Source organism: Agelaius phoeniceus, chromosome 5 (assembly GCF_051311805.1).
Source record: "Agelaius phoeniceus isolate bAgePho1 chromosome 5, bAgePho1.hap1, whole genome shotgun sequence".
Taxonomy (NCBI): domain Eukaryota; kingdom Metazoa; phylum Chordata; class Aves; order Passeriformes; family Icteridae; genus Agelaius; species Agelaius phoeniceus.
The window spans coordinates 15,070,242-15,097,560 of NC_135269.1; the positions used below are offsets into that span (position 1 = coordinate 15,070,242).

The 27,319-nt window shown below is 41.8% G+C and overlaps 1 protein-coding gene across 3 annotated transcripts in view; it reads left to right on the top strand.

The window, feature by feature from the left end:
* RASSF8 (Ras association domain family member 8) overlaps positions 1-27,319 on the top strand; it is a 74,525-nt gene that overhangs the window by 36,734 nt on the left and 10,472 nt on the right. For all 3 annotated transcript variants that reach the window (XM_077178362.1, XM_054632129.2, XM_077178363.1), the window contains one exon: positions 16,406-16,600. In XM_077178362.1, the coding sequence (XP_077034477.1) occupies positions 16,498-16,600 (103 nt within the window). In that variant the 5' untranslated portion in view covers positions 16,406-16,497. The remainder of the gene's footprint in view (positions 1-16,405; positions 16,601-27,319) is intronic.

The window sequence follows — 27,319 nt, forward strand, 5'->3', positions numbered from 1 at the left end:
TCCAAGAAAGAGTTTCCCTGCTCTCTTCTGAAAGTACTTGCACATAAAGCATTCCAAAAACTCAAAAACTTAGAGTCACAGAATGGCCTGGGTTGGAAGGGACCTTAAAGACCATCTCCTTCCACCTCCTTCTGTGAGCAGGGACACCTTCCACCAGACCAGGTTGCTCAGAGCCCCGTCCAACCTGTCCCTGAACACTTCCAGGGATGGGGCAGCTTCATAAGTTCATCACTCCCCCTTTTTTCCTGAGATGAGTAATCTGAGTAAGATCCCAGTTCCCCTGCTCTGTGCAATGCTTTCTCTAACCAGTTGTGTTCTGGGCAGACTTGCTGAGTTTCTCTCTCCTGTGGTGGTGTGATCTCCATGGATATGCTTCCCGCTGTATAAGAGCGAGGCCCACAGCTAACCTGTCACTGGGGAGCAATGAGAGGAGGCTTTTGTCCTTGGCTCCTCTTCTTGTCTGATGATCCTGGGCAGTAGATCTTCACTTGAGAAAGAATTTCTTTACTGAAAGGCTGGTTAAGCATTGGAATGGGCTGCCCAGGGAGGAGGAGTCACCATCCTTGGGGGTGTTCAAGAAACAACTGGTGTTTCTTCTTTGGTTTGGGTGACAAGGTGGTGTTTGGTCCAAGATTGGATGCTGTGATACGGGAGATCTTTTCCAACCTTAATGATTCTGTGTTTCACTGTAAGGAGTTGTCCCCAGCTCGGCCGCTCAGACATTGCCAAAAATCAAAAAAAGTTGTCAGGAAAAGTAACAGTAGTAGCAGGTGGTGTTTTTCCTGACAATATGATGAATCCTTGATACAGGAAAAATATCAGAACTTAGACTAAAAAAAACCAAAACATACTTTCAGATTATGCATTGGTTTATTTGTCATATTGGTTTGATTTTTTGAGTCCCCTGTTTTATGATGTAGATGAGGCTGATGAAGCAAGTGAGAAAAACTGAGAATGCAGCTTCTTCTCTGGCTTGTCACCATTTACAGGCCTTGTTTAAAGCTATTTTACCTTTTGTGCACACATCAGCTTCTCAGTGATAGACTTTCATAGCAGTCACACCACCTTTTTAATTTCTGTGTGTGTATGCCATTTTACCACTCCTTCTATTGCAAATGCAGTATTTATAGCAGTATTTTGTTGATAACTGAACCAGCTGAGGGACCAATAGAACAAAAGAAATTAAAATGCCTTATTCATTTGCTGCAATGACAGCTTGTCCCATGGTGTGTGTATCAGAGGTACAGATAAGGATAAAGGTACCAACAGCTTTATCTTAGTACAGGAAAATCTGAAGCAAAGCAGCATTGGATGGATTCTTTCATTATCCTTAATACAGGGTAGAACTAGTAGAAATATCAATGCACGTATAGAAAATGCACTGTATGTAAGGAGAGGAACTTTGCTGGAGAGTGCTACAGATGTGTGGATGCATCTGTCCATATGTACAGCACCCACAATGCTGTGTTGGCTAGAGTCTGGCTTTAGACTTGTCTTAAGTTGCCTCATTTGAGAGGTGTTTTGGGTTATTCAGTAAAGCACTTTCAGCCCTACATTCTAGGCACGTTATGTTCTGTGTCTCTTTAATGCACATCAGTGGATTGTTTCTAAAGAAAACATTTCCAGAGCATTAATTGCTGCCTTCAGCCAACAACATCTTCTTGCTAAAGGGGTGTGATGGTTTGTGTGCAGGGTGGTACCTGCTGTGGGGACAGCCCTGCTGGCTGAACCAGCACACAGGATTTGGACAGGCACTGGTCTCTTGTTTTTCTCAGGTGACACTTAGCCAGAGCACATACACATATGTATGTTAACCTGGAGCTCCAGGAAGGTTGGAATGTAGTGGTGTTGAGCCAGGTTTTCTTCTGCCAAGTTGAAATATTTAAGAATTTGTTGTTGACTCTATTTTGAATAAATTCCTTTCAGTGAAGCGTGTTTGTGGCTGGCTGCCAGGTGACTGCAGTGTCACTCCTTTATTTGTCACTTTGAAACAAGTCATCTGAGTTACTGTCTCTGAATGATTTTATTGTATGAGAGCAGAAGGTATTTGCCTGCTGGAAATTCATCAGGATGGTGCCTGCCCATCCTCACATGGGGAGAGTGACTTATTTACCTTTGCTTGTTTTGAATAAACCAGTTTGGGTTTTTTGCCTTGAGCATCACTAATGTAATTTGTTGTTGTTACATGACTTTATTTTGCTGTCTGTTTTGGGGCACAAGACAGGGTCAGCTTGTAGTATGTGTTTTATTAAAACTTTTTTTTCCCCAGCTGAAATCATGGAGTAATAATAGGTTTTTGTACTTTTAAGAAAAAAAAATCAATCCACTTTTATTCAGTTTAATCAATAAATAAAATAATGAAGAAAAGGAACAGAACTTACTCTGGTAACACAATTGGACACCAAATCAGAGGAGTTAACTTTAGGAAATATTTTTCTTTCAATACTTAAAACCTTAAATATGAAAAGCGGACAAAAATAGATGTAACTTTTTCTTTGAAGTTCAGAGTAAGTCTAATGACGCCTTAAATTGAATTAACTCACACAAAGTCTTTAATACAGTATTTAATACAGTTGACAAAAATGTTGTTTTAAGACTCACTTCAGGAGCTTTCACTCGCAGAATGCTACTTCATGTTTTTCTGCATAGTGATATTGCATTTTCTGGGATGTTTGATAAGCAACAAAACCAGCCTTTGTTAGTTTTTTAGCACTGACAGTTTGTATCCTCCAGCTGTTTTGTGGCCTATGTTTGTCATGATTTAGATGTCTTTGACCTACCTGAGCTGGGCAGATACATCTGCTGGCTGGGCTAAAAAACCTCCAGTGTGCTCCCTTCCAGAACCATGGAAGCAGAGTGCAATTCCTTTTTCATCCGAGTGCCCCAGGTCATGAATCAGAAAATGCTCTATTCGTTGAGCTCATGATTTTCTGCCCTTCAGCTCTGATTGGTATCTACTGACAGGCATTAATAGGTGGGAGAAGTTCCTGGGTGCTCTCTGAGAGAGCAATTCTCCCTCTGGCTCAGGGAGAATTTTGCTCTGACGTGCTGTTGAGTTCTGATTGAGGTGAGGAATACTCTCAAGGGAGAAGTGCTGCCTCTCAGGTTCTCATTGCTTCTCCTGCCTGTCTCAGCGTTACTGGATGCACACCTTTCTCCTGCTGCCTGGGCACTGAGTCACTACAGGAAAGAAAGTTTCCTTTGACAGTGGCATTGCTGGGATCCTTGAGTTTGCTGCATTCTTTGCATTACAAGAGATACTTTTCATCTCTCATCTCCCTTCCCCACTCCAGAGCCTCACACTGCACAAAGTGCCTCTTGTTTCCTTGCTGTCTGTGTTGCACTTGTTCAGACTGGTGGGGTGGCAGACCTGAAATTGAAGATACCGTGGCATGTGCATCCTTTTCTTTCCTCTTCCTCACTTGGTCACATTTTTATTAAGTGTGGTTTCTTGATTTCTCATTCAAGGCTACTTTTCCTTTGCTTTACAGTCCTGTGTAAATCTGTCCTTACATAAAACTTGGATCTTATATCCACATCTGAATGGTTTCTTTGCATTTGAAACAGCAGTACTTCAAGTATTTGAAATGCATTTCAAGTTGAATACTTTGAAAGTGTTTCTGAAGAAATACAGTGGTCTGATAGTTGGGAAAAAAAATTTCTTCCAGTGGTTTTTCAGAGTTGGGATTCATCTTGTGCTTGCCAGCTGAGGGCAAACTGAAAATGGAATGTAAGTGGAGACAGGATGTCTGGAAAGGACAGAAGTATTGATAATAAATGGTGGGGGGGGGTGGTGTGTGGAAATGCCTCTTACATGAAGAGACAGTAGTCCCTAGGTTTTCTGCTTCAAAAATATTTGCTTCTTGAGACGTGGGTTGCTGCATCCAAGCCCTGGGTGTTGCAGGCAAACCATTTCCTCCCTTTTTTAAAATAAATTTATCAAGCTTTGGCAAGGTTTGCATCCTCTCACTTGCTGTAGAACAGTGGGAAAAACAGAATTATGCAATTCCTGTGGACTCCAAAGTTAAAATAACTTTGTTTGGGTTTTATTAATTTATCAATCACTAGGGAATTCTGCAATTCTAATCTTTGTAGTAGCAAAATGGGGAAGACCTCACCTCATGGGTGTTTAATGATTCACTGTCATTAAACATTTGAGAGGAAAAATGTGCTTATTACCCAACTCAAAAGTTTTTCCACTTTATTTACTGCAGTGTAAACATCAAACTGTAGTTTTTCCCAGTCTGCAACTGCAAAGATAGTACTGTTTTTTGCACTAATTACAATGCACATTAGTCATTTCTCTTTCTGGCAGGAAAGAAACTCAGCTTTTTGAAGGCATGTCATTCTGATACAATCTCTTCTCTTTGTTCCATGTAGGTTTGGCAGTTCTGCAGACTGCTTCCTACAAAGGATAGTTGCACAATGTTTAAAAATGAGAATTTCTGGGCTTTAAAGAAATAAAGGTTTATGTTTTGAATTGTAGTTGTTAAGGAAACATGCTTTTAGTATTTGATATCTTGGAGTGAGGAAGAAAAATAGTAGCTAGATGAAGTCAAATGCATCTCATTTGTCAAATTGCAAAAATCTTATAAATACCTTCAAGTTCATATTCAGGTCATTCATAACTAAATAGGAAGGGAAATGTGAATGCCTGGCTTACCTCACTTGGTAAGCCTGACTTTGTACTTTTATAAATAAGAATTTTATAAAGAATAATATAAGATTTCTTTAACCTTTCCTAGGTCTGAGGAAACTAATGTAGTTGAATTTTAATTGAAATGTTAAGTTCTGGATGTTTTTATGATTTAAAGCTTTAAATTTTGCAGAGTTTTAGGTGTTTATTTGCTTACCATCTTATGATTAGCAAAACTTTCTGTGGGCACTCCCCCTTGAGTTCTTTCCAGAATTTAGATTGCTTGCTAGGTAATTTTGCTTAATAAGCCATTCTGGCCTCCTGATGTTACCTGGTATTGTACACTTCCATAGCTGCATAATCAATAAAGATTAGAAATTCCAACAGCCACGTTTTATTTAAAAGAAAATTGGCCAGGTTCTTTTTGTTGAGCTCCCTCACACAGTTCTAAATCCTTAACCCTGTCTGTTATTCAGTGCTGCCAGTGGCTCTCCAGACTGCACAGCCTCTCCTGTTTCTGTGGAGAAACGGAATCCACAGATACTGCAGTGCTTTTAAGTAAGAAAAACCAGGGGAAACTAAAAATGTCCTAATCAGATCTCTTGGTTTTTCTTTGGCTTTTCTTCTGCTTCCAAAGAGAAATGCAATCTAGTCTTTGTCCTTCACAAGTAGTGTGATGATAACCCAGAGAATTCATCACTGCAGTTCACGCAGCAGTGCTGAGATGCTCTTTTGGTTAACTTGGACTCTATGTCAGGAAGGCTTCAGGAAGAATTTCTTAATTGAAAGGGCAGTCAGGCATTGGAAGGGGCTGCCCAGGGAGGTGGTGGAGTCACCATCTCTGGAGACATTTAAGAAAAGACTGGATTTGGCACCTAGTTGACAAGGTGGTGTTCGGTCAGCGGTTGGACTCAATGATCTTGGAGATCTTCTACAATTTTAATAATTCTGTGTTCTTCAGTACCAGTGTCTGGCATCTCAGGCAACTTGTAAGCTCAGGAAAAATGGTGAAGATCCCCTGTGATAGGAGGAATGATGATACAATTCCTTCTGCAGGGACGAGTGTACTTCCAGAAGGTCTTGATTATGTTGCCCTCATCTGGGTGCTTTGCAGGAACTTTTTAAAGCAGAACTGTGCTTGTCTTGGCCTCTCTGAAAGGCAGCAGAATCCCCAGAGAGAAGGTGCACCCTGCCCAGGGTGTGGAGGTGAATAGAGTAAGCTCAATCAGCCCAAAAAGCAGTAGGGTCTCACCTGCTGCTCCATTGTGTTTTGGTGGGTGCTCTGCAGAAGTGGGTTAAGGGACAGCATGAAGGAGGATAAAGAGACTTACCCAGTAACTTGGTGGAGTTGCACTTCCATGTGTGCTTCTGAGGTGACTCTGATGAGTGAGCCATAAAGAGTCCCTGGGTAAACTGAGCAAGAAGTGAATAAGAAGGGCAGAGATCAGTGTGGAAGGACTTCCTGAGGGAAAATAAGGTGATCAAGTGAAGAGAAGGGAGGCTGCTTTGCTCTGCCTGCATCTGGCAAGTCTGCTGACTCCAGAAATCTGTCCTGACATGCTCGTGCTGGGCAAATGGACACAATGGAGTTGCTGAGGGTGCAGTGAGGAGGAGGAGGAGGATGTAGCCATTAGGAGCTGACATGAAAGCCTGTGACTGCATGGACAGCAGTGAAACGCTTCATCTCAGAAAGTGCAAAATGTAGATGCTGTCTCAAAATACGGAGGGAAATCAATACATAGGAAGTTGTGCTGGTTTAAAAATTGTTGCCACGGAGAAAGAAGGCAGGAGCAGGAAAAAGAACCTTTTTCCCCCTTGCCATATTGAATTTGACCTAACTTCCATTTTCCATTGGCATTGCTGGCTGACTTCTGTTAATTGCTGTCAGTTTTTTGGCAGAGAATCATGTTTTTCCTGAAGAGCTCTTTGCTGGGTCTTTCTATGAATGTGATAAGTGACGATTATTGGACTTCCAAGGGGAACTGTATTTATTATGATGTTCATATCTGCACTTCTTATTCCTCCCAGTGAGTTTTAGAGTTTAGGTGAGTTTCAGCAACATTTATAGAGAATTAGTGGTTCAGAAAGTACAAAGTTTGTAACAGTTTCCCTAAAATTATCAGCTGAATAGCGAACTTAAGCATCCTCATCTCCTGAAGTGGAATTTGGTTCTGTGTTCATTCTGTGCAGTGTAGCCAAAGTGGTGTAGGCTTCTCTTGGAGCTGCCTGTGGCAATGCCACAGAACTATGGGAATTCAGACTGAAAACTTGGGGATTTTAATCTAAAAGAGGGGGAAATTAGGTGAGATATAGAAGAAATTGTTCCTGGTGAAGCCCTGGCACTGGTTGCCCATAGAAGCTGTGGCTGCCCCATCCCTGGAAGTGTCCAAGGCCAGGCTGGACAGGGCTGGGAGCAGCCTGGAATAGTGGAAGGTGTCCCTACTTATGGCAGGGGGATGGGAATGAGATGGACTTTTCCCACCTTAACATGTTCCGTAATTCCATGAATTAAGTAATACACTTGGAGTATTTCAGCCCATAAGCTATTGCTGTGTGTTATGATTACCTCAGATTTTGCTCTAATAAAATTAGCCAAGCTCACAATTGTCAAGAGAGGGGAAATACTTAAGTGATCCAGCTGAGTCCTATAAATAGAGAATAGAAGAAGCAAAGAATTTCTTTTGTGCCTGGGGAAATATGGAAGTAAGCACAGCCAAGTGTAAATTTTAGAAAGTGATGGGTTCCCCCCACTCATTTATCTTGCTTAACTGTTTAAAGACACCTCATCATAATAAGTTCTGTTCTGTCTTGCAGACTTTTCTAGGTTGCCAGGAGAGCAACTTGAAATTTCTTAGGTAATGTTTAATGAATAATGTAGCTGCTCACTGAATAAAGCTTTGAGATTATAATTTCTTGGAACAGTTATGTTGCTTAAGTTGAAGGTGCCTCACCGTGTTTCTGTTTCAGAAATTGCATTTCATTACAGTGAGATTTCAGTAATCATGTCATACCATGGCTTTAAACCATGTGCTTAACTGATTTTTAAGACTTCTATTAATTCAAATTTAAGTAGATTTCAGTTGCAGGATGTATTTTATTTCCTGCATCCTTCAGTGCAAATTTGGAAGGGGAGGCATGGGCTCCTTTGTATGCAAGGTTCACCACAATATAGAGGAAGAAGGTGTTGTGTTTTGGTCCATATCTGGAAATGTGGGAAGTGTAACAAGTTTCTTATTTTTTTTTTTTTCTGGAATTTGCCCTCAGCTTACATTTGAGGTGCAGAAAACACCTCTGTGACAGCTGAGACTCAGCGTGCTGTAGTCAAATGACAAAGCAAATGCTGGGCTTGAGTGAAGTGTAAAGAACAGATTCAGCCTACAAAACCAAGAGTTAATGCAGGCCTTGCCAAAAGGGAGCAGATGAGCTCATTGCCTCATTAGTGTAAATATTGGCAATTACACATGAATGTCTTCAGTCCCTCAGCTGGGTGTGAGTGTTTGTGGACAAGCCGTGAAGGGAGAGGGGAAAAGTTGAACGGGTGGAGCTGTGTCTTCCTTGGAACCAGTTTGGAGAATGACCTATTTTCTCTCCTTCGAAGCCAGGGCATCTTGTGGTCCAAGGCAACTTTGAAGTAAGGTGTGTGTATATTGTAGCTTTTGTATAAATATTTCCCCTGCAATGAACCAGCTTGCTTATTTCTCTGTTCTTTGTTTTCTTTCACTCCCACATGCTATTTAGACCATATTAGAGAGGTACAGATGTGACTTCCACCTAATGCTGCTGTTTATTAATAAAGTGGTGTGTAATAAAGCTGTTTTCTCAAATGCACTATATATTTGCTACTAACGAGAAACAAATACTTACACAGGTTTGGAAGACATTACAGTGCAGTAAATGTCTGCCTGTTAACTGAGATGATGAATCAGGAGATGTTTATTTAATGCACATGTCTTTTTTTGAGCTGTTTGTCACAGCATTTATATGCAGTGCAGGCTCCTTGGTTAACGTATCTGGAAAAGGATATTCCTCTGCCACAGAATAAATCTGTCCCAGCTGCTGTCTGAACCTCTGCTGTGCTGCCACCAGCTATCCTGCTGGAGCCAGTCCACATGAGGGACACCAAGGGGATCAGAGGGATGGAGCAGCTCTGCTGGGAGGAAAGGCTGAGGGAATTGGGATTGTGCAGCCTGCACAAGAGAAGGCTTTGGGGTGACCTCATTGTGCCCCTCCAGTGCCTGAAGGGAGCCTACGGAAAGGTGAAGATCCTCTTGACAAGGGTCTGGAGTGACAGGACAATGGGGAATGGCTTCCCACTGACAGAGTGGGTTTAGATTGGATATTAGGAAGAAATTGTTCCCTGTGAGCCATCATTGCCTAGAGAAGCTGTGGCTGCTCCATCCCTGGCAGTGTCCAAGGCCAGACTGGACGGGGCTCAGAGCACCTGGGATAGTGGAAGGTGTCCCTGCCCATGGCAGAGGCTGGAACTGGATGGGTTTTAAGGTCCCTTTGAACAAGTGACCGTTGTGCACTTCTATGATCCAGCCCTTCCTACAACAGTGGTTGCCAGTGAGGCTTTCTAGATGAATCCACTCAATCCTGCCTCTCTAGGATTGTGATGTTTCATACTGGCCACTTTGTTGGTTAGTAGCTAAACCAGAGAATGAGGTAAAGGAGTGCTGTCTGTAAAATGAAGGTGATACTTCAGTCCTAACCCTGAAACAGACTCAGGGTTGGGATTTAGTGAGTAAGCCTGCTTGAATTGAATTCATGCTTGTACCACAGTAAATCCTGTCTCAAGAGCTGAAAGAAGTGCTGCATCAGATATTGTTTTGATTTGCTGGTACATATCCTAAATATAGTGTTCTTAAGTTTTAAATGTTTAAATTTCTGCTTTAGAAACTCTCTGACTGGAATCTAATAGAAGCAAGGATCCTTGAAACTCTGAATTGAGTGCTGTCACCATTTCCAAAACACCCTTGGATTTTTATGCCACAGTCCATGTGGACTTCAGATGCTTTTTATATCTAATCTTAGGAAAAGGAGAGTATTAATTTCAGAGTTGTTGTTCCTGTTGATTAATTCAAGTGAAAGAGTGTGAAACTTACTGTTAAAAATGCAAGGTTATGCTCTCAGCAGTAACCAAATACAAAGGAACTTTAGTAAGCCATCTGTTTCCCTGGCTTACCTGCTGGCTTGCTTCCTTTCCAATATTTTGTGGGGATTTGAAAATATTTTGCAGCACAGTTGGCTCAAGCCTGGTAGCTCCAAAGATACAAAGTGTTACAGACTGTGATGGGAGCACTATCACTCCAGCCATCAATCTGTGTCTGTGACAGCTGGTTGGAACTCACTGTTTTATGAAGGCCATGAGAATTTTAGACACAGTTAATAATGGTGAAGGTTTGTAGCTATGTCATCACCTGTATCCCAGGTTGGATGAATGCTTTGTGCTATGCTGCAGTTAAATCTTTACTAAGTTGTGTCTCTGGTTTCTTCAGATTGTCACATGTGATTTAGATTAAAACACTGTGCAGGAACATGTCCTAAAGGCTTAACACACTTGCTGAAGTTAGAGATCAGTCTTAGAATTTAAATGCTGAAGCCAAAAATAAAATTTTCAAGATGGAAGAATTATTTCAGGTAAAAACTGAATAGTTGCCATTAACAAAGTGTATCTTTGTAAGAGCTGACGAGAAGTGTGGATGAATGCTTTACCTCCTCCTCTCACTTCTCCGCCCCCAAAAGAAAACAAGTTAATTCCTTCTAGCTAATTCTCACCATTACAAAGAGAAGAGACAATTTGTTTTTTCTGTGCTGTAAAGATTGCAGCTCAAGGAGAGATTGTAGCTCAGGGAGAGGTCAGAAATGTTCTGTAATTAGGCAAAATACCAGTTGTAGCATTCCGTGCTTCAGAACAATGTTTCTTTCCCTCGTTTTTTCCCACCAAATTGTTAGCTGTATTGCAGCAGGAGAAATTGCAGTGCAAGCAGCAGTTCATGTTCTAGGCAGTGGAGGGTTCCTGGATGGAAGTCAACTGGTAATTTGTCTGGGAAACTGCAACTTGGGGAATTTTGGGTTATCCAGAGGCACCATTTCATGCAGCCTTTGTTGCCAGAAACACACAACCAAACTGCCTGCACGTCAGTGCTTGTACAAACTCCTGTGTTGGTGCTGTGCTGTCCTCCCACAGGTGAGGGGGTGTGTGTGTGTTTGGTGTGTGTTTAGATATCACTTGTGGCATCAGGATTTCGGCCTGTTTGACACAGATATCACAACATCTTTTGGCCAGTCTCATGGAGGAAAATTCCTTGGTCCTAAACTCTCTCTCAAGCTTGTTCTCAACACTGTCATCTTCATGGTTGTGGGACCTCTGGTTTATTTGTTTCAAGCAGTGCTTTTTATCTCAGAGCATTCTTCTGGAATAGCAAAAGAATAACCTCCACGAGGGTTAGTCCCACAAATAAAGCTCTGTGTAAACACTCTTCTTTCAAAGAAAGTCATGGGCTGATTTCAAACCCACAACCTGTTCCTTTCAGTAGAAGTTTTGCCTGCAGAAGACTTTTACTGCATATTTTTTACTTGCACCTGACATGAAATATTTTTGCCCATTTATTGATGGGAAGCTGCATATTTTGTAGGATATTTCTTCTTCATCAGTCTAAAAGAGGAGGCTTTTGGTAAATACTAGGGAGCTTATTTCCAGTAGCCAATTCTGTATTTGCAGTTAACTTCATCTGCAAAAATGTTCCTTGGCTCCATACCTGGATTCTTCTGGTTGGGAAGACCTCCCAAATGCATCCCTGTTCATGCTCTTCTGGATGGCTTATAAACTTTCTGGGTAGCTGGACTGGCTTCTTTGTGCTCGTTTGTTTGGTATTTTCCAATCAAGCCTTACTAGCACTGAGTAATTATTCTTATTAATGGCTCACAGCATGGGTGGAACAAGCTGCCTGTTTGTCCAGTGCCCTACCTGGTGTCATAGTAGGGAAAAACAAGGAGCACAACTTGGCCATAGTGCACAGGGAATGAAAAATAAAGGGTAAATGCCAAACTCCAAATCATGTTTGGTTATTGCTAATTACAAATGAAAGCACCCTGACTTTCAAGTGTACTAAACAACATGCTGGTGACTTGCTGGGGCTACAGAAAGTCGCTGAACTGGTTGGACAAAATTCTGCTGCAGCAGGATTTTAGCCCTGATTTGAGGTGCATGGTGCTTTCAGGCAGTGTGAACCTTGTAAAAAGTAGAAATGAGGTGAAATCAGCATCTTGATTTTAGCTCTCAGGTTTCCTTGTGACTTAACACTTATGGCAAAGTGAATGTCTTGCAAACATCTGCTTGGAATATTGTTTCTTCTTAAATGCTAAAAAAGTCCTTTGCACTTAGTCTGATCTGCTTGTCTTTTGTGAAGCTTCAGCCTTCTCTATATTTCTCTATAAATAAGTTGTGGAGAGGTAGCTAAATAGTAGCATATATATGCGCTATATATATATTTGTGTGTGAGTATATGTATCTATATGCTGGATTTTCTTCACATGTAAAAACTGAACAAATACCTGAAAGAGTAAGATACCATCAGCCAATTAGGATAAGAGGGGAATTTAGGGAAAATGCTTAATGCATGGTAAACAAGGTAATTGAGGAAGCTTCAGGCAAGGTAATGGAGAAGTGGGGGAAGGAAGTAGCTGTGGAATGCCAGATTTCCAGTGCTTGGTTCCAAGCACAACTGTGTGTGGCTGTGGAGCTGATGGCTGACAAACTGGGGAAAAGCTGTGATCACAGGCGTGCTTTGGCTTGCACGCCTCTCGGTAAATTAGTTTTGCATTCCTGTTCCCAGTCATTGCTGAAATTAATATGCATAAGGTGAACTGGTTTTGAACTCATGGGATTGAGGAACCTGAAGTGAGATTTTTTTCCCCCAGCCCTTCCATTGGTTTCAGAAAGAAATTTGCACAGCGTTAGAGGTAAGGCTTATATTGCCTCCTCTAAGATAAAAGCCCAATGTGCATTACGGGCACAGATTTCAGGCTGAAAAATATATTTGGAGCTGTCAGATGACCATCAGTGGGGAGGCAAATTAGCTTTTACTGGTATGAAAGTTAACTAACAGCAGATAAAGAACAGAATACCTGTGAAGGAAAACCAAGGACTAATGAAACAGTGCTACAGAATTATATTTTAAAGCAGAGATAAGCATGTGGCCAGAAAATTTTCTGGTTTTCAGACCTCTCTGTGAACTTCTACTGCACAATCCTAGAAACCAAACCAGTCCTAGACCTGTTTTTTTTTAACTTCGTACAGATGAGCTTTGCTTAGAAACACTAACGAGACACAGTGATTTCAGCCCAGAGATGTTACATTTCTGATGTGAGTGTATGTTCCTAGTGGCAGGTCCCCAGAGGGGAATCTGTGAGCTCTTGTGGGGCACATGGAATCCCAGAATCCATGGAGGAAAAGACCTCTGAGATCATTGAGTCCCACCTGTGATTGATCCCCACCTTGTCAACTAAACCAGAGCACTGAGTGCCATATCCAGTTGTTCCATGAACACCTCCAGGGATGGGGACTCCACCTGGGCAGCCCTTTTATTAACACACTCCTTTAATTCAGCCCTGCCTGTTGGTCTGAGGGATGCACGTACCACAAATTCTTAATCGTATTTGGTCTATTAAAACTATTTGTCCTGTAGGAAATGAATGGGAATGTTTCCCCTGAGCTTGAACTGATTCAAAGGTACTTTGTTCAGATCATTTGCAGCTTTGGTGAATGCTTTCTTCAAACTTGGAAGTGTCAGCAAATATTTCCTTACTATATGATGCTTCTCTTTAGTCTTTGCTTTTTTCAAAGATGGACTGTAGGCAAACAAATTACCAAATCTGATCTGCACTGAGCACAAGACTGTACATTGCGTGCTGACTGGGGGAAAAATGCATTTGCTGGCTTGCTAAATTGAGATAATTCTTTGGATGTTGACAGACAGAAAAACAATTAGAGCTGTCGGATGCTTTGCTGACGTGTGCGTTGTCACATGGAGAGATGGCTTGGTCGGTGCCAGGAAATCTGAACTGTTCAACCCTCAGCAAGTTATTAAGTTAATTAATAAAGTTCCTTACAGCTGGGCTTGGAATGTAAGGTCTGTTTATTTGTGAAGACAACTGGTCCAAGAATAAATAGCAGAGGTCACTGATGAGGCTGGTGAGGTGTTTTCTCAGTCACTGCTATGTTACAGGCTGGTAAAAGATTTTCTTCTGCTTAGTTTATTGGTACATTAAGATGGTGTTAACCTGAGTGAAGTGTTTGTGTTTGTACATGGTTAATGCTTGTGTAGATAGAAATTTTCTTTGAATCACCTAGTTTTATGTGGGAGAATGTTTATCAAAACCTCTTTGGGTTTTCAGGTTCTTGTTCATGTCTCAAAAGACTATTTCTATATACGTCAGTATTCTTAAAGGTGATCACTTTTCTATTGAATGTGCAACTCTATTTGAGATCTAGTTTTACTTACAAGCTTTACATATACTTCTGAACAGGTAGGTTTGGGCAGTATTTTGGGGGTGTTTGCTGCCCTGAATTTACTGCTTAGTGCTTTTCTGCTAAAGCTCATCCTGTTGGTGTGGTAGGGCTCTAACAGGCTCTGAGGTTGTTGCTACCCCCAGCCTGTCAGGTGAGGATCTTCCAGGTGTCCCTCTGCATCATGTGTCAGTATTTGTCATCTGCTGGGTGAACTGTTTGGTTGTAGATGGGAAGTCATTTTTCCCCTCTAGCTTGGGGGCTGCTGTGGTGCATCTTTCAGATGCAGGAAGAGATGTTCACATCCCCAGGAGAAAGCAGCTCTGGTTACACTGTAAATGTGAACACACTAGGTATTTGTGCAGCGTTCTCTGCACCATTTCTGCCTCCATGTGGTGCAGTTCTGTTCAATCCATCAGCATCATCTGATTTCATGTTTCTTGTGTAACCCCACCCTGCCTGTCTTCACTAATCTCCCCTAATTTTCAGATTTCTTATACTCCATCTCTCTGTTACCCATTTTCCTGGTACTTAATTCTTTAAAAAATTTTTAGTTTTATCACTTTATCCATATGGGATTACCTGAGTACATGAGCTTCTTTTATTGTATTATCACTATTTTCCCTCTATCTGCCTAAGCAGCCCAGCTGTCTCATTAGGTTTTCTTTATTTGAGTTGGGTTTTTTGTTGTTGGTTGGCTTGTAGGTGGTTTTTGGGTGTTTGCTTTCTTGTTAGTTTCTGGGTTTTTTTAAGATTTAATCATCATTATTGGTGGCTTGGTTTTGGTTTTTTTTTTTTGTTTGTTTTGTTTTTTTTGAGGGAGCATTCTATCATTTGAATACAACAAACTTTAGTGAGTTTAGTACAAAATTTTTTGCATGGTATCATTGCAGAGCCTATGGAAAAACCTAGGAAAATATATTAGACAACATCTGGTTCCTCACAGAACCAGCACAGTGCTGGCAGGGGTCAAACCACCCCTAGAACACTTTCCCTAATCCATCTTTTTGTTTTAGAGGGGGAGAGAGAAGCAATCTGTCTGCTCGCTTTGCTCTCTGGCTTCTGGTAGAAAATGCATGGGTTTTTTGGGAATAGGAACCTTCAGCTGCTTCTGCAGGGAGACAAAAGTTGGACTCTCATAGATGGCTGTAATTAAAAATGTTTCCCTCTTGTTTTTCTGCAGCTCCACCTGCCAGAAATTATTGAACTAATACTGAAAGCTACTTACTAGTCCCTGGAAACATTCAGGCAGCATATAAAGGAGTAGGGGCACCTGTTACTGGAAACTGTTATGAGTTTATTCTGGAGTTGTTTATTTAGTGCTTTTTCTCTGGGTGCTCTTTTTGTAACAACTCATAAAATTTCAGGAAATAAACTGTAATGAAGCTGTGGGTAAGTCTGCAGAAGAGGCAGACATTGTTATAGCATGGGATCCTAGAATGCAACCATAGAATTATTGAGGTTGGACAAGAACACCAAGTCCAACCTGTGCCTGGTACCCATCTTGTCACCCAGCCCAGAGCACTGAGTGCCACATCCAGTCTTTTCTTGGGCACCTCCAGCAGTAGGGACTACAGACCTCCCTGGGCAGCCCCTTCCAGTACTTGACGAACCTTTCATTATTAAATTTCTCCGGATATTCAATCTGAGCCTCCTCTGGCACAACTTGAGGCAGTTCCCTGGAGCAGAGCCCAACCAGCCCCTGGCTGTCCCCTCCTGTCAGGGAGGTGTGGAGAGCCAGAAGGTTCCCCCTGAGCCTCCTTTTCTCCAGGCTGAGCCCCTTTCCCAGCTCCCTCAGCTGCTCCTCATCAGACTCATGCTCCAGCCCCTTCCCCAGCTCTGTTCCCTTCCCTGGACATGCTCCAGCCCCTGCATGTCCTTCCTGAAGTGAGAAGCCCAGAACTGGGCACAGATTTGAGGTGTGGCCTCCCCAGTGCCCACAGCAGGGGGACAGTCACTGCCCTGGCTCTGCTGGCCACACCATTGCTGGCCCAGCCCAGGTGCCAGTGACCCTCTTGCCCACCTGGGCACAGCTGGCTCGTATTCAGCTGCTGTTTCCCAGCACCTGCTGTCCTTTTCTGCTGGGTACTTTCCAGCCACTCTGCCCCCAGAATGCTTCAATGTGTGGTTCCTGTTGTTGTTGTCAAAGCAAGGAGGTTGTGTTGGCTCTCCTACCTGATGGATGTCAAGGTGAAGTTGTTAACTTCTTTGTTATTTGCGATTCTTTGTTCTAAGACCAGGATTTTTCTCTGTTCCAGCTGCTGCAGGAAGTCAGCTGCATGTCTCTGGTGCAGCTGCAAGAATGACTTGACTGATTTGCATTCATGGCTCTTGGATGATCTGGTGAACCATGGAGCTCAAAGTATGGGTGGATGGAGTGCAGAGAATTGTGTGTGGGGTCACCGAAGTCACAACATGCCAGGAAGTTGTAATAGCCCTTGCTCAGGCTATTGGTGAGTATTGCCAGATGGGAAGTGGGGTGAAGCTTTTTGTGTGAAGCTAAGCCCAGGGGAGGTGGGGGAGCACTGGGTACCAGCAGAGCAGAAAATGCAGCGCGCAGTGGGATAATCTTGCAGTGTAAACTTGTAGCCTTGGATTTTTCACGTGCCAGAGAGACTGAAAAGACAGAAAAGAAACATTTCGAAATCTATAACCTTCCTTTCAGTAGAAAATTTATTCTCTCTATAATAATAATTATGCTGCTATTGGTTGTTGTAAATAAAGCCTGGACTAAGGAAGGTGCTAAACTGTCAATATTCTGAGTACCAAAGAAAATAGAATTGGTTGTTCAAAAATAGAATTGGCAGTTCAATATAATTGGTTGGCTAATGAAGTTTGTTGAAATTATACCCACTGTAAGTATCTTTAGCTATACTGGGAATAGTATAGATCAATGAAATAGATCCTTCAGGGTCTCCTCTGACTCCTGCATGCCACATAACTCACTGCTCATGAAAGGGTAACTTGGAAGTCTTTAGACTGTTATCCCTTTGCTGAACAGTTTAGAAGAGAAAAATAAAATCTTTCAGGCTCCACCACAGGAAAGTCTTGTTAGATATTTCTCAGTGATTAAGGGCATCCTGAATAAGCCTCAGCCTTATCCCATCAGTATTTCCTATGCTGATACCTATTCTTCACTAAAATGTTATAATTTGCTTTACATACTATTTAAATTTCGTATATTACAGTATTATTAATAATACTATACACTATATACTAGATAATAATACTACTAATTAATAGTATTATTACACAATACTATGCAATTTAAAACTTATGTTTTACCTAAAATGAATAGTTTAAAGGTGAGCTTCTGCATTTTTCAGTATGCCAGCAATTTTGCAAGATTGTATTAGCAGTCTGACTCAATTTGAAAATAATGATTTTCTAATAGAAAGTCAGATCTGTGAATGTCAGCAAGGTATTCTCCCTGTAAGCACAAAGTCAATTTCTCTGAAATTGATGTTTATTTATTTAAATGTTAAACTTCTAAACATAATTTCCATCTACTTATATCTGATGGAGTGCAAGACTGGCATTTTTATACTTTAAGAAGATTGAACAAAAATATGCTTATCTATATGCACCAAATAGCTTTTAAAGCTTCATTTAAAAATTGTAGAAAGTCAGTTTGTCTCTCAAGTCTTGTAGTTGATGTTAAACTGTTAAATGTTTCTTTACTGGTTTTGTTGCAGCTTTTTGTTTAATGGTAATTGGTTCATCAATAGCTTCCATATCTCAATTTCTGCATGCAGAGAAACATTCTCAAAATTTTTGAGAAACAATTCTGCTAGCATGATCATTTTCTAGTCATGATTAAGTGATACATGTTTAGAAATAATGTAATGGTTGTGATACTTTTGTTCTTCGCTTTGTTTTTAATATCCCTTTCATTCTGTTTCCTTTGCCTTCTCCCACAGAAATGTCAGACTCCCAGTTCTAGACAGTAATTTTATGTTCTCCTGTGTAATTTCTCCTTGGGTCTTCTTCTGTATCCTCAGTTATTAGCCTGAACTCTGTAAAGACTCCCTCAGCCTTGGAAACACACACAGGTTTTGTCAGCTCTGCAGACTTCCTTTTCTGTAACACGTCACCAGTTTGTCTGGGACAGGCGACACTGCTTCCATGCTGAGATAAATTTCAGCTGCAACCAGAGCCAAATCAAGAAAATCCTTTGGAAATTCCTTCCCAAGGCAAATAGCCTCTGTAGAAAACCCCCAGAACAATTCCCCTCTTGCTGGGACAGCTAGGACAGTATCAAGCACCATATAAATTACACCTGTGTGTCTTTGGCAGGGGGGGCTTTCCCAGCCCTCCTGTCAGGCCATTCATCAGGACAGAACCATCTGGCTGCCCCTGTGATTTGGATGTAGGTCCCAGCTCACCAGGAGTAATTGTCACTTGAATTTGAATGGGAATCTATGAAAATGGATCCCTCTAACTATCACCTGACATTTGGTGGTGGAAAGTAGCCAGTCTTAGTTGGCTTCCTCCTCGCTTGGCTCTGATGGGATTTTCCACTTTGCTGTCTGGCTCCTTCAGCAGTCACATAACTTGGCTGCACTCAGGATTATTTTGTCTGTCTGTAAAATTTGTGAGATACTCCTTTTGTTTTGTTGTGCCTTCCAGTTTATTACTAGGTCCTTGACTTAAAGCATACAACACACAAAACACAGTCTTCTTCACTGAGCCTGAAATGTGAATTGCAAGAAATATATTATTTTCTTGAAGTGTAGTGTCTGGAATATCTGAAAGTTGGCTTATTTTATAGCCATATCCACTGAGGAAGGCACAAGCCAAAGATACCTGGATTAAGACATCCATACTTAAGAAGTTTCTCATGGACAAATGAAGCTGCCTCTATTCTAGACATGTGAAAAATAAAGCTTTGTCCAGTATTTCAGAAAGAGGAAAATCAAAATTAGTATGGAGCTGTGCTCAGAAGGCACCTTTGGACAGTATCCAACTCTGCTGCTCAGAGTAGGGCCAGGCAGAGCAGGTTGCTCAGGGGCAGCTGGGTTCTGAATATGCACAAGTGTGGAGACCTGACTGTAGCAGTGTTCACTCACCCTGGCAGTCGGAGTGTGCTGTCCTTAAATGGAATTTCTTGTATTTTAAAAAGTGCCTTTTGCTGTCACTTGATCAAATGCAGGGTCCTGTCTCCTGATGCTGTGATAAAAGCAACAAAAATATTTCCATCTATGCACTTTCCAACTCTTTCCCCCATATCATGAAAATTCAATAACAACTTCAGGATACAGTTTCTTGGGGTTTTTTTGTTGTTGTTGTTGTTGTTGTTTTAATGTTCTGGGGCTATTTTAGCATTAAAAAATCAAGTTATACTGGGCTATGAGCCTTTGTAAGAGGTTCTGTTCCATAGCTAGTGTCTGTCTAATCCTTTGGCTGTGGCATTCTGTCACTAAAACTTGCCTGGCTAATGCTCCTTAATTCCTTAGAAATTGGAACTCTTCCAGTAAAAAGTCTCTCTCTGGGGCTGTACTCCTGATAAATAACATTTGTGTTACCTGTTCTTGCACTGTGAACTCCTTCCCTTTCCCCTGCTGCCCATCTCTTCATCACTGCAGAACAGGAAATGACTACCCAAAGTAAGAATTCTAGGGTTTTTTGGTTGGTTGTGTTTTTGTTTTGTTTTTTTAAATTTCTGTTTGGATTGAAGATAAATCTCAGTCTCAAATGAACTGAAGTTAAATCTCAGTCTCATTCTTTAAAACAAAAGGAAAAAAAAGGGGAGAATTGTCTCATTTGGTGCCCCAACAGAGCTTATTTTTAAAAATGTGTATGTAGTTTATTGAATGCAAGAGAAAATAATATCAGTTGGATATAACTTTGGATACTAAAATTGTCTGTATCTGTAACTCAGAAGGAGTTGGAATTGCCTCAGCTGGAGGGCGGGTCGCTGGAATTCTGTTCAAGACAGACATAAAACTATTCAGTTACAAGTTTCCAGAGAGTGAAATCATCTCTCACTGGGCTCTTTAAGAACACTTGATACTACCCTTTATGAGTTTTATCTAGGTCTGCTTTCTTTTTAACTCAAACTGTTTGCAAGTGACAAAGATTTGGCTTTTTAATACAAATAAAAGAAGAGATTATTTAATAATGAGAAACAAAGCCTTCACCAAAAAAAACCACACCTCAGCACACAGTTTAAATAGAGAACCACGAGTCTTGTTTTGAAAATATTTTTACCAGGAGAAATGAGCTTTTCCAAGGTTCATCCTTGTCTCTTTTAAAAATGTCCCATTCTCTGCTAAGTTTTCTGTGCATTCTGTGAAAACCAGAATGGCTTCATATAAACATTGCTTGGTCATTTTGATTCCTGTTCATAATTTGGACAACTGAAAAAAAGTAAAAAGAGAGTTCTTGATACTTTTAAACTTTGTGTATGATGAGATGATTGATGAATCCCGCCAAAGGTCTGTTTTGAATGTGTGTGAGCATAGTGACTCCTCTCAAAAAGTCATTGTAATAGTGAGGGGAAAAGCAGGTGTATCCTAAAAAAGTGAGTCAATCATTTTAGCTGATGGAGTTTAACTATAGATTATTTTTTTAAATTGGCTTTTACTGGTTGTTTTCCATTCAAACACAAAAAATAAAAAATCTTCCAAAGGAATGTGGTGACAAGTAGTGCAGTCACAAACACACTTGTCCTGTTCCTTCAAAGTGCTGCTTTCCCACTTCCAGCCCCCATGAGGATTTTTATTGTATTTGTTGTGATTTTTTTTTTTACTCCTGAAGCCTAGAATGCATCTCCTCTGCTCAGAATGTTTGTTCCCTATGGATATTTCAGTCTAGAGACATGAAGCTTGAATTTCTTACCAAAAGAAACCTTCTGCCCTCCTCCCTGTAATTTTCTGTGCCAAATAGTTAAATTGGCAGACTTGCTTTAAATAGTGCTGTGGATTTTGGTGCTTCTGGATGGAGAATCATGAGCGACACTTCACTGAACAAGAAGTACAGCTGTCTCTTTTTAAAATTAAACAAATGCAGCCATCAGGGTTCTTTTTTTTCTCTTCCAGTTGAGTATTTTTCCTCAAAGATAAATGGAATGTATTTATTAAAATGTCAGTGCTGTCTCAGACATGTGTTAGAGCATTGTAGGGCTCAGCCAGAGTTGTATCCAGAAAGATCAAATCACTTATTTTATAAAACCATATAGTGACAGGACAGGGGCCAGTGGCTTCACACTGACAGAGCAGGTTTAGATTGGGTATGAGGGAGAAATTGTTCCCTATGAGAGTGGGGAGGTCCTGGCACAGGTTGCCCAGAGAAGCTGTGGCTGCCCCATCTCTGGAACTGTTCAAGGCCACGTTGGATGGGGCTCTGAACAACTTGGGATAGTGGGAGGTGTCCCTGCTAAGGATCTGCTTAGAATTTGTGTTTTTTCAACCCCAAGATTGCATTCTCTGCCACTTCAAATAGTGACATTAAGAGGGATAATAAGTACAAGAAATTTTGTTGTGATCCCATGGTGTGATCATATAACCTTTCTGGTTCAGAAATCTGGTGACAGTAACCCCACCAAGAGGGACCTGGGCTGCTCTATGTGCTTTGCCATGTGTTGCTGTGTGACCTCAGCCAAACTTGCCCATTGTTTCACCTATTTGGGACACAGCTCTAAAATAAGTGTGATACCACAGGGTGCTTGGAAAAAAGGCAGTTGAAAGTATGAAGTGATGACTGAGAGCTTTGTTCTGTCAGGTTGTGATAAACTCCTGCATACTCTTTTTTGAGAGCAAGAATAATAATAATGAACTAAGGCTTCAGCCCTGGTAAAGACAAGGAGAGATGGCTGTGCCTGGAGAACTCAGCAGACCTTCCATGGGGCCTGTATATCTCTATGGATATTTCTTCCTAGGACTGGACTCCTCTCACTCTTTATTTTCTATTGTATTTCATACATGTGGTTGCAAAACATAGCATGAGTTAAGAAATCTGAATAATGAAAACTCTAACCTCTCTTTTGAAGGGTTTTTTTTCCCCTCTTAATCTTAGGTATTTAATGAGTTTCAGGTAGCCAGAATGGTAATTTTTTTTTTAATTGCAATGGATGTTAACTTAAGTATCACATAATGAATGAAATGTCAGCTTCATATTTCAAAGATACTGAATTCAAATCATCCTGGATTGATTAAAATTGCCAGAAATTGCTTTTCAGTCAGTGCTGTTAAAGATTCAGGAGTTAATGCTGTTGTCCCTTTGGTAAGGCAGAGCATTTTCACCCACGTGTTCCACATATTATGAGTTCTTAGAAGATTTTACCCACATGCAATTACTTTTTCTTTGCATTGCCTTGTTAAGGAAGACAGCCCTAGGGCTGGAAGGCTGTCTCTGGGAAACCAAGTGGGTCAGAAAACTGTATCCACGTGCATTGTTCAGTGCACTGGGCAGTCTGGATTTGGCTGGAGCCAGGTGTTGGCCGGTCTGGCTTTACCTCCATGGAGACCTGTGTGCAGGCAGGTGACAGTGTCTTTATTCTTACTATGCACTGTGATAAGTATGGGCTGCTCATTCAGATTCAGCTCAAGACTGAGACTAGTGCAACTTCTCTTTTAGTGTGGCTGTCCTAAAACTTCTGTCTTAAGTGACCATTTTCTTTTTTACCATTTTTTTCCCAAGACTGTCCAGAGTGCTACTTTGCAGGGCAGACTCTTGGCACAGCTGCTGTGCAGCAGAGGTGATGGGACCCCTGGGGAAAATGGGAACTAGGAATGTGTCTGCCAGGGAACTTCCCTTGCACTGAGTGTATCCTGGTGGTCTCAGGGACAGAGGAGAAACTGGGAGCAAGACTGCATTGAAGGGTTTGGGAGCAAGTCCTGTGAGGAGCGGCTGAAGGAGCTCAACCTGGAGAGAAGGAGGTTCAGGGGGGGGACCTTCTGCCTCTGCACAGGTGCCTGACAGGAGGGGGCAGCCAGGGGAAGTCGGGCTCTGCTCCCAGGGAACAACAGACAGGACAAGAGGGAATGGCCTCAAGCTGTGCCAGGGAAGGTTCAGGTTGGACATCAGTAGGAATTTCTTCATGGAAAAGGTTGTTAAGCATTGGAAGGAGCTGCTCAGGGAGGTTTGGTGGCCCCATGCCTGGAGGTGTCCAGGGAATGACTGGATGTGGCACTCAGTGCTCTGGGCTGGCAAGATGGGCATTGGGCACAGCTTGAGCTCAATGATCTTCTTGGCAGTCTTTTCCAGCCTAAATGATTCTATGACCTCTGGTGACAAAAACCTGCTCCTGCCCACTCCAACCCCTTTTCTAGGGAAGGAGAGGTATCCTCATGTTTAAGACTGCTCATCCCACCGCTTTTCCCAGAAATGATATGAGACCAGGGCAAGAAGTCACCTGCTTGCACTGACTCACTGCTGTAGGTCCTGGCTCTGAAGCATGGGAGACACTTAATGGAAAGATGGATCTTGCTTGGTGCTTGGCATTAACATTTGTAGTCTGATGGGAAAGATAAGGCACAGATAATTTTTTTTCATGGTATATAATACTACCTGCATACCAAAATAAATGTAGTGCCTGAAATGCTTTGCTTGTAGAGGATGATGGACTTTTGGGTGGGAGTAATAGGATGAATCATTTCTGTCCTGAAAAAGGGAATTGATGACCTCTCAGGTTACAGTCCTGCCAAGAGTGTTGCTACTGCTGCTTTCCTTTGGAGTTTCATTTTCATTTTTGGCAGCAGAAATGGTTGTTCTGTCTACTGTGTCAGCTGCAAAAATTAAAGCATATAGAGGAGCTTGAAGTGAGTAATGGTGTCCTACTACCTTCATGGAGTATAATTTAAAAATCTGCCTCTTGAGAGTTTAAAAAATGTTCATTACCTTGTACCTATATTTCATTAGTTTAATCACTGTTCATTGTGATGGAATCTGTGTTTAAATTAGCAAATTACACCAATTATATCAATCCCAAGCTAAGACTACAGTGGCTGGGCACATGGCATGGGCACTGGGGTCCAGAGCTTGTGTTTGGCTGTGCAGCAGAGCCAGATCTAGGACACTGAGTACAATTTGCCATTTAATATCACAAGAAATCCAGGTTCAAACCACTCATGACAGCTATTTGCAGGGTGTCAGAACATCAGCAGTTTGGAGTCTATATATTTCCTTTCCTAGTGTCTTTCTCAATTTTGAAATAAATTATTCTTTTGAAGGTGTGCCTGTATTAATGGAACCTGTGATAAGTTTGTGTGCTTAGGGAGCTGTAGGTAGAAACTTAACCTATTAACCTTGACACTGCCCTTTGTGCAGATGCAGTGTGCTTCAGGGATGTAAATATGTATCTGCTTCTGTTACTGCTTGCCATTTGCTGCCTGCCAAACAGATACAAGTTCTTGGTGATTAAGATGGTAATGTCATGTAGGGTAGAATGGGGATTCTGGGGACCATGTAATAATCACAGAATCACAGAATGGCCTGGGTTGGAAGGGACCCTAAAAATCATCCCATCCCAGGCCCCTGCCATGGGCAGGGACACCTTCCACTAGCCCAGCTTGCTCAGAGCCCTGTCTGGCCTTGGACACTGCCAGGGATACAGGGGAAGCCACAGCTGCTCTGGGCACCCTGTGCCAGGGCCTCACCACCCTCACAGGGAACAATTTCTTCCTCATATCCAGTATAAACCTTCCTTCTGTCAGTGTGAAGCCATTGCCTCTTGTCCTGTCACTGCAGGCCCTTGTCAAGAGTCTCTCTCCATCTTTCCTGTGGGTTCCCTTCAGGCACTGCAAGGCCACAATGAGGTCACCCCAAAGCCTTCTCTTCTCCAGGCTGAACAATCCCAATTCCCTCAGCCTTTCCTCCCAGCAGAGCTGCTCCATCCCTCTGATCCCCTTGGTGTCCCTGCTCTGGCCTGGCTCCAGCAGCTCCCTGTGCTTCCTGGGCTGGGCCCAGGGCTGGATGCAGCCCTGCAGGGGGGGCACAGCAGAGAGGAGCAGAGCCACCTTTCCCCTGCTGCCCATGAAGTAGCTGAGCCTGAAATAGAGTGCAGAAGTTCATTGCTTTTTCCAGCCCTTGAATTCCTGTTTTCTGAAGAGGAAACTACAGAACGTAGCACTACTTGTGCTTTTTGGGCCTGTCTGGATGGTTTTCTCTAGCATTCCCATCAATACAAGGCTTTGATAGAAGTATTAAAAAAAAAAAAAGTCTAATATGTTCTAGTTGTAGTTAAAGCAGAAGTTTTAGGGAAATTCACTGCTGAACTGGTCACTGAACCTTCCCTGGAGATATTGCAAAATTCTGGGTGGGATTCAATATAATATTCAGCTGGAGAAACACACTGTAATTTGAGGAATGCTGTGCATTGCTGATACGTGGCCATTACCTGAATGCAACTGTAACTTTAATTTTTAAAATAATAAGGTTGCATGAATGAGGCTGGACTGAGTTCTGCCAGGTGCTTTTTGTGTCCAGAAGCTTGTGGACAAACACAGAGGGCAAGAAGCAGCATGCAGGTGCCAAACTGTTCCTCATCAACAACCCGGGCAAGCTGCTTTCTCCTTGTCAGTGGTGGCTGCACATCAAACCCAGCAGTTTGCTACAGGGACGCCTGTGTTCTGAAATACTCTGTCATTAGTTCTGAATTAACTCATTCACCCTTTCATTTGTGAATTAATCCCCTCTAATGCAGGCAAACATCACAGTTGTGGTTGTCTGGGTATTGTTAATCTGCGTCATGCACAGGCTGAGCACCAGACCTGGGTAATGATCTCGGAAGAGAACAGCTTTGTTTTAGAGCAGTCCTGAGCTCCAGGTGTGGTTGTTGAACTGTGCAAGTATTATTTCTACAAAGCACTTTCTTTTATGTGGATCTTGAGTGCCAAGTTCATTATTTAGGGCTGCGTGTTGATTTGGAACCCTAAGCTAAGATGAAAATATTTCTTGGCAAGTCTGTGCTTAATTCTTTTGGTCAAGGTTGTTAAGAGTTTTATTCTCCTCCCTCCTCTTCTTTCTTTTCCCCTTTTTTTTTTTTTTTTAAGTAATGAATTTAATAGCAGAGTGAATAGAAACTGCACTCTGCTCTCGCTCCCCTAGTGGTACCTACTCTAGTTTGCAATTTCAGGACTTCTTTGAACCTGTCTGTTTCTGACACAACATGAACATGAGTAGCACAACCATGATTACAAGCTGGAAACTTCTAAGATGAACAAAAGAGAACAGGGAAGTGCAGCCTTTGTCCTGGGGTATGTTTTCACTAAATTCTTCTCCAGGATTTATTGTCCGTATGCTATGGCAAACAGTAGTAGGTTTATTTTTCCTGTAACAACACCAATGCCTGCTACAAACTATAAGTCTTCATGGATCTATTAGCAATATTGCAAGTTAGCAAAAATCTCTCACTTTACACCATATACCTTATTAAACTTGATTTTGAAGAACTTTATTAGAATAAGCCTTAAATCTCTTTCTGAGAGTGTTAGCCAAGCATGTTAGTATGCTGTTAGGTTTGGGGCTTTTTCCCACCTTTTTTCCCCAGCCCCTACCCAGAGTCATTTATTTATATGGCATTTGGGGTGCTAGATTCCTGTAGTTTTGCTGTCTGCCTTGTTTTGCTGACTTCCATCAGCCAAATCTTTCAGTCCTCACTCCTAACTTGGAAGTGAACATGGACATTTTGGTTTCTGACTGGGCCAGCCAATCCCCCTAGGATGAGCCATGTGCCAAAACCACCTGTTCTCCAGGTGGTGCCTCTGCAGACAGTTTTTGTTCTTATTCTTTTCTTTGGGATCTAATTGCGAGACAGGGAGAGCAGAGGAGCATTTCCAATGCAGTATTTGTAGATTGGGAAGCCCTTCAGAAGGCAGTGTTTGATTTTAGAGGGGTGCACAGTGTGTTAATCACCACAGTGCAGCTTGTTCCCTACAAATCTGAAGTGAGGAGTCCATGTGAGTGATGTGACTAGAAGTCAGGGGTAGATCTCCAGCCTGAGATTAGGATATTTTTGTCATTTTGAGAAAAGTGTGATGAATGGGCAGGTAGTATAAGGTAAGAGAACACATCAAATGTATTACCACGGATAACTGCATTTCTTCTGACTCCTCCCCTCTGTAGTTGAATATATGACAGGTATTTCAGGCTTTTATGTGCTGAAATAAATCATTTGAATGATCATTTCTCATTAAAATGAATGTAGGTAATACATTAAAGTAGCTAATGAT